The sequence below is a fragment of the Semicossyphus pulcher genome, unplaced genomic scaffold (genome assembly GCF_022749685.1).
Source record: "Semicossyphus pulcher isolate SPU_LCO1_2020_fin unplaced genomic scaffold, fSemPul1.0.p SCAF_16, whole genome shotgun sequence".
NCBI lineage: Eukaryota > Metazoa > Chordata > Actinopteri > Labriformes > Labridae > Semicossyphus > Semicossyphus pulcher.
Window position 1 is genome coordinate 21,145,856 of NW_027211670.1, and position 14,746 is coordinate 21,160,601.

The 14,746-nt window shown below is 44.3% G+C and overlaps 1 protein-coding gene across 1 annotated transcript in view; it reads left to right on the top strand.

Moving 5' to 3' along the window:
- Positions 1-14,746, top strand: part of sdk2b (sidekick cell adhesion molecule 2b) — a 107,049-nt gene that overhangs the window by 23,201 nt on the left and 69,102 nt on the right. Inside the window, exon 4 of the mRNA XM_069664046.1 lies at positions 11,755-11,888. Coding sequence (XP_069520147.1) covers positions 11,755-11,888 — 134 coding nt within the window. The remainder of the gene's footprint in view (positions 1-11,754; positions 11,889-14,746) is intronic.

Consider the following 14,746-nt stretch of genomic DNA (forward strand, 5'->3'; position numbering starts at 1 on the left):
TCTGTCTCTCTTTTAATAGCTTCTTTTGGAGCATGTGTACAGGTTGTTTGCGAACACACATCTCTGGAATACTTCACTGGTGCGCACCTGTGTATGTGCGTGTGTTCGAAAAGGCACTTATCCCCGTCTCATCACATCTGCATTTCTTCGCAGTGGGAGGTGACCTTGCCCTTGGTTAGAGTGAATCTTTCTTATCAGCTCCTCATCATCAGTAATCATACCCTGACCTAGAATGACAATGAGAGAAGCGCGCAGACTGACGGGGGAGCTGAAAGCTGCAGACGGCCGCGGGTGGACCGGCTGCTTCGATTTTGTTGCGTCTCGTTGTCGAAATCTGTTTCACTTCTTAGAAGTCATTAAGGGAGAGGTCAGAAAGCAGCGACACGTGGAGCTAAGGGTGTGTTTTAAGGCTTCCACGAGTTGGAGTTTGAAGCGATCTTTGTTGCAAAATTTAATGAATGATCACACTTCGAATTCACACACTTCTCTTCCTCCACCTTCTTCTCTCTTTTTGTCTCATTTATTTCCTCTGTCGAACCCTCTCTTTCCGCTCCCTCTCCCAAACTCCCTTTTGTCTCTGCTATCAGCCACCCGCTGTGTTGCCTCTCCTCATCCTCGCTTCCCGCCCTGTAGCTCGAGGAATGCTAATGCCTAGCGCGCTACCAAGGTCAGAGTGTGCAAATGAGCGCGGTTGATAAGAGGCGGCCTTTTTTTATTGAAAATCATTTAATTGAATTTGATTCGTGCCACTAGCGGTGACTCTGCAGAGGCATCAAAGTCTCACTTGTGGGGGAGATTGAGGGAGAGTTCTGCGCTGAACCGCAGCCCTGATGAAGGCTCTTTCCAAGGACTCCAGAGGCAGTTCAAGCTTTGTTGTCTCTGTAAATATTGTCACTGCTGTGTGTGATATAATAATGCTTGCAGTCTTGTGAGAGTGGTAGCACTATTTGCAATATCCATATGTACAATAAGGAGGAGGAAACCATGGTCGCCTTTACCTCCTTTACTTCCAGTGTCTCTTACTTTCTCACCTTTCTCCACATCTCCCCTAATTGTCCCTCGCTCCTGCCGTCCCTCCTCAGGTGTCATAACTTTAATTTGCAGTCTCTCCGGGCGTTTCGCCCGGCTTATTCTTTCCGCACTCGGCATAATCACACCTCAGCGATTGAAGAGAGAGGGGGGAAATACCAGAATAAACATGGTAATCAACAGCCAAAGAAATGAGTTCTCTGCTTATGATGTATAGATATATTGGAAGTAGCTTTTCCAAATTGCACCAGGAGGGGTTGTTCTTGTCTTGTCCTGACCTTTACTGATTTCTGTCTGCAGTGAAAAAAAAAAAAGGGGCTTAAAAATGACTCCATGATGACACCTGTTGATTGCGATGAAATATGTCTGAGGTAGCGTTCACACTCAGGAAATGCATCTCATCATACAGAGACACCTCTAAATGTAGTGGACGGTCCATCCTGGGAACTTTTGCACGTTTGTGACCTGAGGTAAAACGATGTTTAATCTTCTGGAGACGAGCCGCGCCTGGTCGTAGGATTTGAGATGGTCAAAAGATGTATGAGTGACGTTAGAATCTCTTTGATGAAGATCACAAAAGGATAGTAAAGGGAGCATCAAAAGCTGAAAGGTTAAAAGGTTATCTTCAACGGACTATCTTTGGTTGGTGGTGTGTTCGAGGAGCAAAGAGTTCTGTACACGTCGTCGCCTTCGGCTGAATAAACCAGCCCTATTGAAGTTCCACTTGTGGTCCGTGTGTGTGTGTGTGTGTGTGTGTGTGTGTGTGTGTGTCCTGCATCTCATCTCTCGGTTAAGAAATCTTTCCTATCATTGCTCTTGAAAACGAATTGATTAAGCTCACATCCGTTTGATCACCTGTACCTGAAAATATCCTGTTCCAACATTCCAGGGAATACATTCCTCTCCGCTAATTATTGCATCACATAGTTTACCATCATATTTGTTTTCATTTTGCTGACCTGACTTGAGATGATGGCACACCTACACACCTAGCAGGAAATGTTGTGTGAGTCAAACTGAAGTATCTTAAACCCTATTGCCATTGAAATCTGTACATTTGTCTATATTCATCCTCTGTCTTCTAGTCAGGGGATGAAGTAGCACCATGAGGTTGACTTTGAGGGTCTTTGGTGAAATCTCTTGATGACTATTTTCTGGATTTGCAAGAAATATGGTCCAGATGTTCATGTCAGTGAGGGGTGTAGCAACTTCTCTTATCCATTTAGCGCCATCGTCAGTGGAGGCTTATCTTATTTTGAATCATAAGGTCAACATCTGAATTCCTCCAATATCTGCAGGACTAATAACAGCAACAAAAATGGGATGTTATCACCTTGGAAAGGGATCCGAAACCGAAGAGGTCGCACCACCCGAGATGCTTGTCAACTCATCCTGAAGGCCAGTTCAGATCAGACTGTTGCAAAGGAAATTGCAGCGGTGTGAACTGTTGCAGAGCATCTGAAGCCGTTGCCTGTTGGAGACCCCTGATGTAGCTATTTCACTTCAGCCAATCAGGAAACAGCATAAATTGGCACCCTGTCTCTGGCGCTGCAGTAGCCAAAGGTGGCTCCAGATCCTCTCTTGCCAAACTCTCCGTCTTCGCCTTTAATCAGTGTTGCAGCTTACGTTGCGAGCATGTCACTGTCACTGTCATCCACTTCTTTTTATAACGATAACAGAAATCCAGCTAGTTAATTCATGTAACCTCGGCCTAATACTAACGTTTTAGTATTAACGCAGAAGTAGTGGGGTATGTCAGTGTGTCGCAGTCCGCTGCGTCTGTGTGCGTTGCGGTGCTTTGAAGTGAACGGCCCCAGTTTCAGAACGTTTACGATCAGATGTCGAGGGATTCTTTTGGCAGTAGCATCCTGTCTCGTTGCGAATCATTGATCTGAACTCGCCATAAGCATACGTGAACATACCGCAGCACCAGCGCCCTGGGTTTGTAAAGGATCCCCACAGAAAGTTAGTGAGTGCTGCATTTCTTTGGCCTCCCCGCTGCCAGTTCTCCCCTGGCAGTGCAGCGTCTCACTGTGGCACTGTGACTGCTCTCTCTTTGCCATGTGGCCCCTGCAGCTGTTGTTCTTGGCATGCAGGCAAACACTCTGGTGCCGTCGCTGACAGTGCACCCACAAACTTGCAGATGCACTTATTGCATTGTTTCTCCCTGATAGTCAGCGCGTGCTCTTCTTGTTCACCGTCTAGAATTGGTGTTCTTGTTTGATTCAGCGCTGATATCTGGGGCAAGACATCAGATTTAGCTGCCTTGCGATCGATCGGTTCGTCCAGAGTCCTCAGGTCTTTTGTTGTTTGGTGATGTAGAGCAGGATGCAAGGAGAAAAAGAACTTATTTAGCTCCAACAGTCATTATTCTTCCCTTATTGAATGGGAACGCTTTTGGCAGCGTCTTTGCCATTCAGCTGCCGTGATTTGTTGTGTTATTTTGGAGACTTAATGTGGTGTATAATCAGACGCTCCTTCAGTAAACACATTTGCCAGGAATTGTAGGGCTGCTGGCTGGAGGGTGATTCTGCCGCTGGAAACAACGTCGGAGCCGGTCTTCTCACTATTTCACCCCTGACAACGACTTACTGCCCACAACCTCCTTTTCTCTCCCTGAAACTTTGCATTGACACTTGGCCATGGATTTATCTGCATTACGCTGAAAACAACCTTGTAGAGGTGTCCGTTAAGACGGAACACAGAGGATCCTGACCTGGAGGAGTCAGTGGGAGGACATCCCTGACACACAAACACATTGCAATTCCCCTGAGTAATCTGCTGTAGCTACTGATCAATTAATGGTTCCTGCCTGTGATGCTCGGGTCCTGTCAGTCTACTATGGATTCCCCATTAGTCACGAGGGCCACTGAATAGCCAAGCCCTTCCTCTGCATTTTCCTGCGAGCAGCGGCCGAGCATTAGTCATGAACCCAACAATCTGCGGGTCAGCAGGGAAGGGGTGTCAAGGAGAAGCAGCGCTAACAACAGAGAACACCATCATGCAAGTGGATGCATGATTCATGATTAATCATCTGCCCTTTTCCATTTCCAAGAGCCAAAAGAGACGTCTTTAAGATGCTATTTGTGTCTCACCAAGAGTCCGACACAGTGTTGGGAACTCTTTGAAGGGATCCGAAGTGAGAGTGGTTGGACTCATGGACGTGCCTGCACTATATCCTCACGCATATTTAACATTCTGTGCTCTTCAAATGTAAAAGGAAATAGCAGAATAATGTTAGAACAATTAATAGGGATGCACGGATTGAGGAAATCAGGGCCGATAATGCACCAAACAATTTACACCAATCAATCCCCTCCAACATTTAGCCGCAGAGCACCAAGACAATCGGTCAGTTAGCTAGCTACTGCGCTGTGGAGAACGTCTGTCTACGCCCACTTCTCAACGATCAAATCAAATCCCTCTAATGATATGTCCCGCCTGCACGTCCTGTTTCACTCGGAAATACGTCTCGAAGACACTCTGGAAATGCCGTTTCAGCTCGACTTTAAACTTCTTTCACATAAAAACAATATTTTTTCATAAAATAAGCCTCTTCAACCTGTTTATGAATCACCTGGTCAAAGTACAATCACTTTTTTAAGCTCCCAATTTCCACCAAGAGTGAGCCCTCCTGTCAACTCACTGGTACTCAGTTTCGAGAACACACATTGTTGAATGACAAATGGATTGCGTCTCGACACACATAACATGTCACATTCACACATTCACACGCTGACGGCAGAGGCAGCTACATAAAGCGCCCAACTGTCAATCAGCCATCACATTCACACGCCGTTGGCTGTGTGGTGCTGCTCCTACGCCACCACCTCGACATGTAGGCTGAGGGAGCTGAGGATCGAAGCGCCGAACTTCCAATTGAAAGATGATCGACTCTACCGCTGAGCCACAGACACATGAAATGTCCTAAAAGTTAAGTTTTAGCACCAACTTCAAAAGTTCTTGTAGTATGTGTATCCACCGATTTCAAACCCCAAAAATATTCTATATAAATGAAACCAAAGAGATAAAAATCTGCAAATTCTTAAACCAGAGAAGCAGACATGTTTGGCATTTCTGTGTCAAAAATGACTCAAACACTGGTCAGTTTTCTGTCGACGAACGAATCGATTAATCCTTCAGCTGCAGTGTAGGAAGGTGTGATTCGGAAGGTGAAAGGATTCAAGGATTTGAGCCTGTTGTTGTTTGCTGTTGTAAACACTCTTGTTAGTCGACAGATCGAGGCATATCACTATTTGACCTTGCGGTGCGTTTGGGACATCCGCCTTTCCTTCAGACAGCTTGGTTTTTGTGAACACTCAACCAACCACAAGCAACAGGGGAGCAGAAAGCGAACAGTGAGCCACAAATCTCTAGTTCATGCCCCCGTCGGGAAAACAAGTGGCTGTTTTCATGAGCAACACTCCCTCGCTTCCTTTTTCTCATCTCTCTCTCTCTCTCTCCCTCCTCCATCTCTCCATCCCCAGGAGCTGTGGCTTTTCTCATCACAGGTCCATTGAGCAGTAGGGCATGCGGCCTGCTGCTAGCTCTCGCTCTCCATTCTCTCTCTAGCTTTCTTTCCCTTTCATCTCTCCACTGGCTGGAGTTTGACTCACACCTTAGCCGGCCATGCGAGCTGCTTGATCCCGTCGACCCCCCTCTCCCTCCTGGGGGGAAGCCATCAGCCGACCGGGGCCATTTGTCTGCATGTAATGGAGGTCTGAGGCTGTGGAGCGAGGTTAGGCCCCTCACGGCCCAGCGGAGGGGGACAGCCAAGACAGATGCCAAAACACTCCCGAGTGTGTGTGTATGTGTGTGTTAGAACAGGCGCAGCTCTGTCACACTGTGTCAGTACTGGATTAACACCAGAAGATATGCACACAGACTGACAGAGTTAGAGGTTGAATGGATGCAAAGATATGCTCCTGAGATAAAAACACAGAGTCCAGGGACAATGTGTTCTTAATTAAAGAGCGCAACCCTGGATCATTGTTTATTTAATTTGCCCTGTAATGTAATTTATTAGTTATAATGAAAATTAGAAAAGGGAAGCAGCGAGTGGCAAATTAAACATTTAAACCGCCATCTCTCTATTTCAGTCAAACATAAATCCTCATTATCATTATTGATTCAAGTGCTACAGAATCATTATAAGGCTGGCAGTCATTGAAAAGCCACCCTCGACGCCAAACATAAATAAATTGATCCACAAGAAAGTAATTGCATATGAGACTAATACAGCTTCTCGCTGCAAGCAAAAACTGCGGCTGCGCAGAAAGCTGCAGTCGGCCAAGATGCTTCTGAGCAGCTGTCCGGCCTGCCAGGCTCTCTTGTGGACCGTAGCTCTTTCTGGAGAATAATAATGGAGAAGGAAATTGGATTGGAATAAAAAGAGAAAGTGTTCAAAGATGCAAGAATACACATAAAAACCAGACAGAGACAGAAGCATGTTCACACATATCTGATTTGTCCAAATTTCTCAGCTCTGTGGCTTGATAAATCCCTGCACCGTGCCGGATGTGTGGTAAGGCATCATTACGAGCAGACAGCTGCACGCGCACCGCTGAGAGAGTGGGGAGTTGAATAAGGATGACCAGAATGCATTCAGACAGAGAATGGGAGAGATGAAAAATAAGAAACATGCTGCAGGAAGACTCAGGAAGCTGGTCAAAAAATCAAATGATTCACCCGTTCACATGAAGGCAGAGTAAACTGAGGGGATCCAAGAAATCATCATCATTTCCAGTTCTAAATTCATCAGCCACTGAAAAGACGAGAGCGTGAACACCTGAATGGACACGGGCATCTTTTAAGGTTAAACTACATATTCGTGAACCCATTAGTTACCGTAGCTAGCTTAAGCTTTAAACCCTTTTCAACGGTAATGTTAGCTAAGAATGTACGTCTTTCCTATCAACCAAAATGTGAGCTAGGATGCGGCTGAACGCTAACTTTAAAAGTTAGACCACAGCTTAAGTAAGCATTCAGCCACTTCCTAGCTAACATTACCGTTAGCTAGCAATATATGACTTTCCTATCATATATCATTTGACACTATTAAACTGTAATGTTAGCTCGGATGCGGCTGAATGCTAACTTTATGTCTTTTAGACAATGCCATTTTAAAACAGCTAAAGTTAGCATTCGGCCACTGCCTAGCTTTCACCATCCTAGCTAACATTACTGTTAGCCAACAAAGTGTCTCTCCTATCATATCTTTGACACTATTAAACCAGAATGTTAGCTAGGATGTGGCTGAATGCTAACTTTATGTCTTTTAGACAATGCCATTTAAAAACAGCTAAAGTTAGCATTCAGCCACTGCTTAGCTTTCACCATCCTAGCTAACATTACTGTTAGCCAAAAAAAGTGTCTCTCCTATCATATCTTTGACACTATTAAACCAAAATGTTAGCTACGATGCGGCTGAACTCTAACTTTAAAAGTTAGACCACAGCTTACGTAAGCATTCAGCCACTTCTTAGCTGACATTACCATTAGCTAGCAATGTATGACTTTCCTATCATATTATTATATTCAGCCACTGCTTAGCTTTCACCCTCCTAGCTAACATTACCGTTTGCTAGCAATGTGTCTCTTCTTATCAAACCATTTGATACTATTAAAATGTAATATTAGCTAGGTTGTCGCTGTTTTTTCTTTTAGACATCGCCATTTAAAAACAGCTCAAGTTAGCATTCAGCCGCTGCCTAGCTAGCATTACTGTTTAATGATGTATACAATAGGAAAGGGGTATCAAATGGTAATGTAAGCTAGGAGGTGGTAACAGCTATCCCTTAAAATTGTCACTTTCTAATGTCTCTTTTTGCTGATCAATGGAGAATTAGTGAAATTATATTGATTTGTCAGATATGATTTGAGCTTTTAACCCTACGAATGACGTCAGAGGGAAGGACTGACCTTTCCTGCCCCTTTGATATGACTGTTAAGCCATTCAGTATAATTGGCTTCTTTAATTTCTTCCTGCATCATGTGGTCTTTGATCCCCGAGGCCCGGCGCGCACTGTAAGCGGTTCGATCTGCTGAACACGGTGTGCAACAAAGTTTCATTTGACCCCCACTGCAGTACACCTGATTACAGGCTGAGGTGAAAGACTCCTCGGCAGGGGAGCACATTAAAATCAACTAGGCGGGGGAAAAATTGCCTTCTGCTCCCACTTACATTGATGAAATGTAGACCTAGCTTTGGATGTTTGTGAAATATTAGCTGCAGCGTAGTTTGGAAGGTGCTTGGATGGTGTTATTGAGTAGCGAGTGATCTTTTAAGAAAATCGTGAAAAAGAGCTTGTAAGATCACCTCGCTTGACATTATCACAGAGAAAATAGGCTGTCACCTCCGGCAGCACCAACCGGTATTCATCTTAAAGAGCTTCTTAAGTGACAGGTATGTTAAGCCCCAGATTGTGTCCCCGTTTTAGAAAGGTCCTGGGAAGTCACCTGGGATCCATTCAGCGCTTTGGACACTTCCGTTCTGCCCGCATCCCTGAAGGGATCCATAATTCATGGCTGTGCGTCCAGGATGTCACCGCTCCAGCGCGCTAGCATTAAATATTTACCGCAGATCATAAGCTGCAGCCATTGAGGCCTGCCAGCTCCTTTAGGAAGACTGTTTTCAGTCTCAGCATGTGCGGGGAATCCCAAATGAGCACTGTGCCTGGTGCTGCTTTGAGATATTTGACAATCAATCATTCTGGGGGTGGATCTCATAAGTCTTCATACTGTAAATGCTAACAGCGCAGGTAAGCTATATGCAGCAAACAGAGCATATAACTCTCCTGTGTTGAAGGCCGTTCCTGCATGCCTCTCTTGAGCTATAATGAGAGTTTGAGAAGGTCTTTTTTTTTTTACCTGCATATATGTTCTCTGTGAGCTCTTTTCTTTCCCTATTTGGCTTTTTTCTCATCAGTTCTCTCGCTGCCTTGATAAGGCACAGCAGGTACTTAGGTCCCCCGCTGATGAGGTCTGGGTTAGGATGGAGGAACAAGAGGCTGGAGAACTGGAGTGGGTAAGATTGGTTTGAGGAGTAGCAGAGTAAGAAGGAGGTAATCAGCTGGGAAACAGGAGCAGGAACATGGCTGAAATTTACACGACAGGGGTTGAGGTGTTTTTGCGAGAGTCTCAGCGCCTCCATAAGAAGAAGCCATTACATGCAGCGGATCAAAGATTTTGTGTGTTTCATTGATTTCTCCGATAGCTGTTATTCCAGATTAAGTGCTGCCAATAGCTGTGGGAACTTTAAAGGAAACATCAAAGAGGAAATCTAACAGAAATGTCACAAAGGGTGGGCCGGAGTCACGACCATTTGAATGATATTGATTTGCGTCTCCAACAGCAGGATGTTTCTGAAAGACCAATGCTTCCTGATTGGATTCCTTTTGTGAGCGACTTGTACTGCAGAGTGTAATCATGCCTTGTTACGCCGCTGAAAAATGATAATCAGCGCTAACAGCAGTCAAATATATAACATGCTGAAAATAACCACATGTGCAGGAAAGTAGAGAGTGGAAAGTTCACATCAGAGTTCAGTTATTATAATATACATGGAATTATTACCTGTAAATGTATCTCACCTTCATATCACTGCCTACACTCTGTAAACTCATCAAATTACTCTGAAGCGTATGAAACATACTCCACAGATAACAGATCATTTGAGTTCGCAGTCGATTCAAATGTAGCTCCTCTCAACACAGCTATAGGGTTTCCTTTGCGCCTGAGCAGGGGCTCCTCTCATACAAGCACATGCTTTACAGTGTTCGGCTAAACTTAACTTCAACTTAGTCTAAATTTGCTCTAACTCTATCTGAACACCTTTAACATGTTAGCAAGATATTACAGCCAAGTTTCTAAGATTTTTATTTAAATAAATGTCTGTTAAGTCTCTATCTGTTGCTGAATGAGGTAACACAATGGTGATTGAGCCGATGGCCCACTGATGAACGGCTTTGCATTTGCAGTATTACAGACTGGCTGTCTGCGCCCAGTTAGTGACACGTTTTCCATCACCCAGCAGTGGTTGGTCTGCCAGAGAGGGTAGGCGGAGCTAAGCGGCTGTTTTTCCGCTCTCTGCAAGTGTTGCGAGTAAACAGTAATCTACTATGGCTGCACAAACAAAGAAAAGATGGATGACTACAGATACAACTTCAAAAATAAGTGAAAGTCCAAAGAAAAAGAAACAAACTCGACGCTCAGATGAAGCAAACAGTCTGAAAAGGAAAGCGACCGTCAGTGAGGAAAATCAAGAGGTACAACCGGAGCCAACTGTGGACGTCACACGTTCAACACTGTCTGGATATCTGGGAAGTGTCCTCCAGCAATTACCGTTTATCACCATAGGTGGCGCCAAAGAGAACGTAACTGAGATTACCACTTTAAACAACAACGTAGCTGAAAAATGGTGAGATATAATCACGAGAGAGATTGGGTGATGTGTCCTCTTCTGCAACTTTCGTTGAATGAAGATTTCCCCAGATAGGTGGGGTGGGGACAGGAGCAATCGATCTAAGATTAAGACCAATTTGCAGATCACAGATCAACTCGATTGCAGTTTAAATTGAACAATAATGAGTTAAAGTAAATTAAAGAACTTATTTTTGCAACAATTGTCAGCATTTTTAAGTGTTCTATGGTCTTTGTCACTCCTCATGAATGTACGGTAGATTTTAACATACCATTCATTTGCAATGCTTTCTAACTTGTAACAGACGAAGACGAAGTAGTTTATTTCCAATTTGTCAGACCTAAGTGTTCAGTTGTGTCAAAAATGTAGGAAAGGTCCACATTTTTTTTGCTTTATGAATTCTCTTTTCCCAAATGTGGTTTGGTAGTTGTGTGTCTGTCGGGGCAGATAACCAGATATCGCTTCCACACATGCCCACGTTCAGCATCTGGAGGAATGGATGGAGCGAAGGAGAGAGGGGGAGTACGTGGGACGGAACAGTCGATGGAGGGATAAGGCCGGAGGAAAAGATATATGTGGAGGAAGGCACCCAGTTGGAACGAGCTATCTACCTCGAGATTGTTGAACAGGCGCAGATAATAAGAAAATATTGATTGTAAACATAGTCGGGGGGCTGTAAGGCCGGGCGGTGGGGAGGAGGGAGGAAGGTTTCTACCCTCGCTGGATGCTGCTTTGACGTGGGAGGACTTGATAGAGTCAACAAGACACCGTGCATTATCCCCTAAAGGACACCTGCTGAAAAATGGATCAGCGCTTATTTATTCAACCATCACTTCAGCAGCCGTCAAGGAAGACGCTTTTGTTTTCTGCCAGAAGCGGTCCGCTGCCAGAACCCAGGCCACAGGAAGCAGAAGGGTACACATGGCCAATTAAGAGCTCTTGGTTATCATATTTCAGAACGGACCATAAGGAGAAGTACGAAAGGGGGGGATGTCGATATTTCCGCTTTGCTCAGTCAGCACCGACACGTTGTTTACACATTGTAAATCGATATACCTAATGCGGCCTGAGCAGCGTAATTAAAATGTTAAAATGTTTAATGCCCTTTTCAGCGGCAGGATCAAGTGGGCACAGCCAGACTTCAAACATGTTGAGCTCTAATGGGGCGGTTCAACGCTACTTTTTAAAGCTCAAAATGTCTCTTTTTTTTCTAAGAAGAGTTTTTCTAAAAAGTTTACTCCCTGTTCTATCTTCTATACAAAATGTCCTAAAATGCTCTATTCGTCTCGTTGTTTCCTTTTCAGTGCCATCACTCTGGACAACACGCTGGTTATCCTGTCTACAGTAGCGCCAGATGCCGGGCGCTACTACGTCCAAGCCGTGAACGACAAGAACGGAGAGAACAAGACCAGCCAGCCCATCACCTTGTCAGTAGAGAGTGAGTAACCACATACTGTGCACTCCCACACTGTATCTCAGGACAGGTGAAAGGCTTCTTCGGGCTCTGCTCGTCGAGTCGGTTAAGAATGTCCGGGAGAAAGTGTTTCTTTGGCTGTGAAGGAAAGACATCAGTGTTTACTTTTCCAAAGGACAAGAGCAGCAGACGTTCATTTTACATCAAAAAAGTAAAGTTCACTGTTTGACCACAACTCTAACACGGCCACAGGGTAGGAGGCATGCCTCAAACACCGAGCTCTGCCCCTCGGCAGGCTTCGGAGAGTGAAAGTGGGCCTGTTTTAACTGCTCTTACATGAACACAATAACTATGAATCATCACCATATTGTATTTAATACCTTTTTAAGCTGTAAACAATGTCTCAGACTAGTGGTTCACATGAATAACAGTAGTGAATATACAAAGACTAGACATTGAAAATGTTTTCTAAAATCCATCGATGTTGTCTTCCATTTCCCTGCGTCAGAGAGCAGAAGGGATAATATATTGGTTGCATTTTATTCAAGAAAAGTCAACGGAATTAACAAGATGCCTGAAGAAATGCACCAAGAGGAGGAGGCTGAGACCTTTGCCTTCCAGGCAGAGATCGCTCAGCTGATGTCCCTGATTATCAACACCTTCTATTCCAACAAAGAGATCTTCCTTAGGGAGTTGATCTCCAACGCCTCTGATGCTTTTGGATAAAATTCGTTATGAAGACCTCAATCTCCTCTTCTTCTGGTTCAAAAAATCGGTCCAGTTGTTCAGTCTGAAATATGTGGTTCATGTGTGGGTGTGTATGGGGATGTTCTCCATCTGATGGATGAACATCATCTAGTTATTAATCCCATTCATTTCCTTTGACGGGGAACAGCACAGGTGTTACAAAGTCGACTAAACCAACCACTCAAATATCAGTAAAAGTGGTGATCAGCAGTTTTATATGTTCAAATGCCTCGTGTGGAGGATGTCATGAGACCTCGAGGCAATCGAATGTTAAACACAATATTTATGACTGATGAAAATTATGAATCGGTCAGATTTGACCCAAACACGACAAAGTTGTTTAACTGTCATTTATGCTAAGCTACTCAACAGGTACAGAAATATGAAGCTTGATATTAGCATAGTACCCCCCCTTTAATATTTAGAATTTAAAATCGGTGCGCCCACGGCGTTCTTCCGAGCATATCGGGTATGTAGAATCACGCTTAACATCCCTCACACCACAGGAACGTCCGGCAAGATCATCTTTAGAACCATCAATAAATCTGGACTTTGCTTCCTTTTGTCGGAAGGCGTGAATCGACTTGATTATCTTTTAGTGTGTAGCTTTTTTTTCGGGAACAAATTTTTCCAATTATTCAGACAGCACTTGAATCCAGCGTGACTTACATTCAGCCACTTACATATGATACAAAAAACTAGAGACAATAAAACATATTGAGATCTCCTTTGCTTTAACTACAATTCTAGCTTTATTGAAAAGTTGAATTGTTACTTTTACTTTGAAGTTAAGGTTTTCAATGCCCCTGCTGCCCCTCTGCCATCTCGGAGGAGCTTAACCGTTCAGGTCAGATTTAATTTCATTGCATTGAAGTGTATCCGTCGCAGCATTCACACATTGTTGCAGACACACACACACATTAAGAGAAAGTCACGGGGACAGTGACACAGGCAGGCTGCTGAAGGAGTTCTTAAAATTCACCAGCATCCTTAACTCCCGGAACAACAAAAAAACACAAGACACATAAATCTACGCAATTCAGCCGCTTCAGCTCAGCAGAGTGAAGTATAAGCTGAAGCCTCACAGACAGCATCTTATGACATGCTAGACTGCAGTTCAGTATGGAAGTGAGCGGGGAGAGTGAGCAGAGGATATTACAGTTGACAACACACGGGAGCAGAAATAGCCTGTGGCACATATGGAGAACAGTGGCGGAGTTGATTATAGTAGTGCTCGAACACGCACACACACACACACACACACACACACACACACACACACACACACACACACACACACACTCTGGCTCAGGTTAGATAGAGAGCCTAGCGGGAGGTCTCCACTTGGCAGGTCTCAAGGAATCACTCCATGCATTTACATGAACATTGCACACATTCCCAACATATGCACACGCTCAAACACATGGATGTTAGGACTGCCAGGAGACAGTTGTTTGAGGGAGAGCTTGTGTTTTACCCAATGTGCACGCGCATCAGTCAGTATCTGCAGCAGCAGCTGCTCCTGCAGCGATGCCTCTGACAATGCATTTCCCGCGAGACTCTCCTGGCTCCGGCAGTGCTTCGCCTAAGATTTGGCAAGGGCAAAGGTCACGGTGAACTCCGAGGAGGCTCGTGCTGCTACAGTTTGAAAGTTTTAAAATTTGAAAATGTTGACACTGAAATCGTTACGGTTTCTGACTCACAGTAACACAATTGAAAGGTGAACATTTTGAGCGTTAAATCGAAGCTGGAGTCGGTAAACGTTCATACTGGAGGCAGTTGGAAACAGCTAAAGAAAAAAGCAGCTTTACGTGTTAAATTTTATTTCTTTAGCTGAAAAAAATTGGAAGGTTGGAACTCTGTAACCTTCTCAGAATTAGCCCATTCAGCTGCTATCATTCATATTAAACTGAACATTTCCACTGATGGCGAAGTGAAAGACCAAAGCGCGTAACTGAGGTTTTCTGCCCCGTAACGGTCAAGGTCTGTTCGTGACATTTTCTTCTCCATTAACACGCTTTTAAACAGCCACAGTCCATACAGTACCGTTTCTGTCGTGCAGCTCTTGCCTCTTTAGATGACCTTGTTTTTCTGCGCAGTTTTCTTCTTCTCTTTTTCTTTTTTTTGCAGTAGGG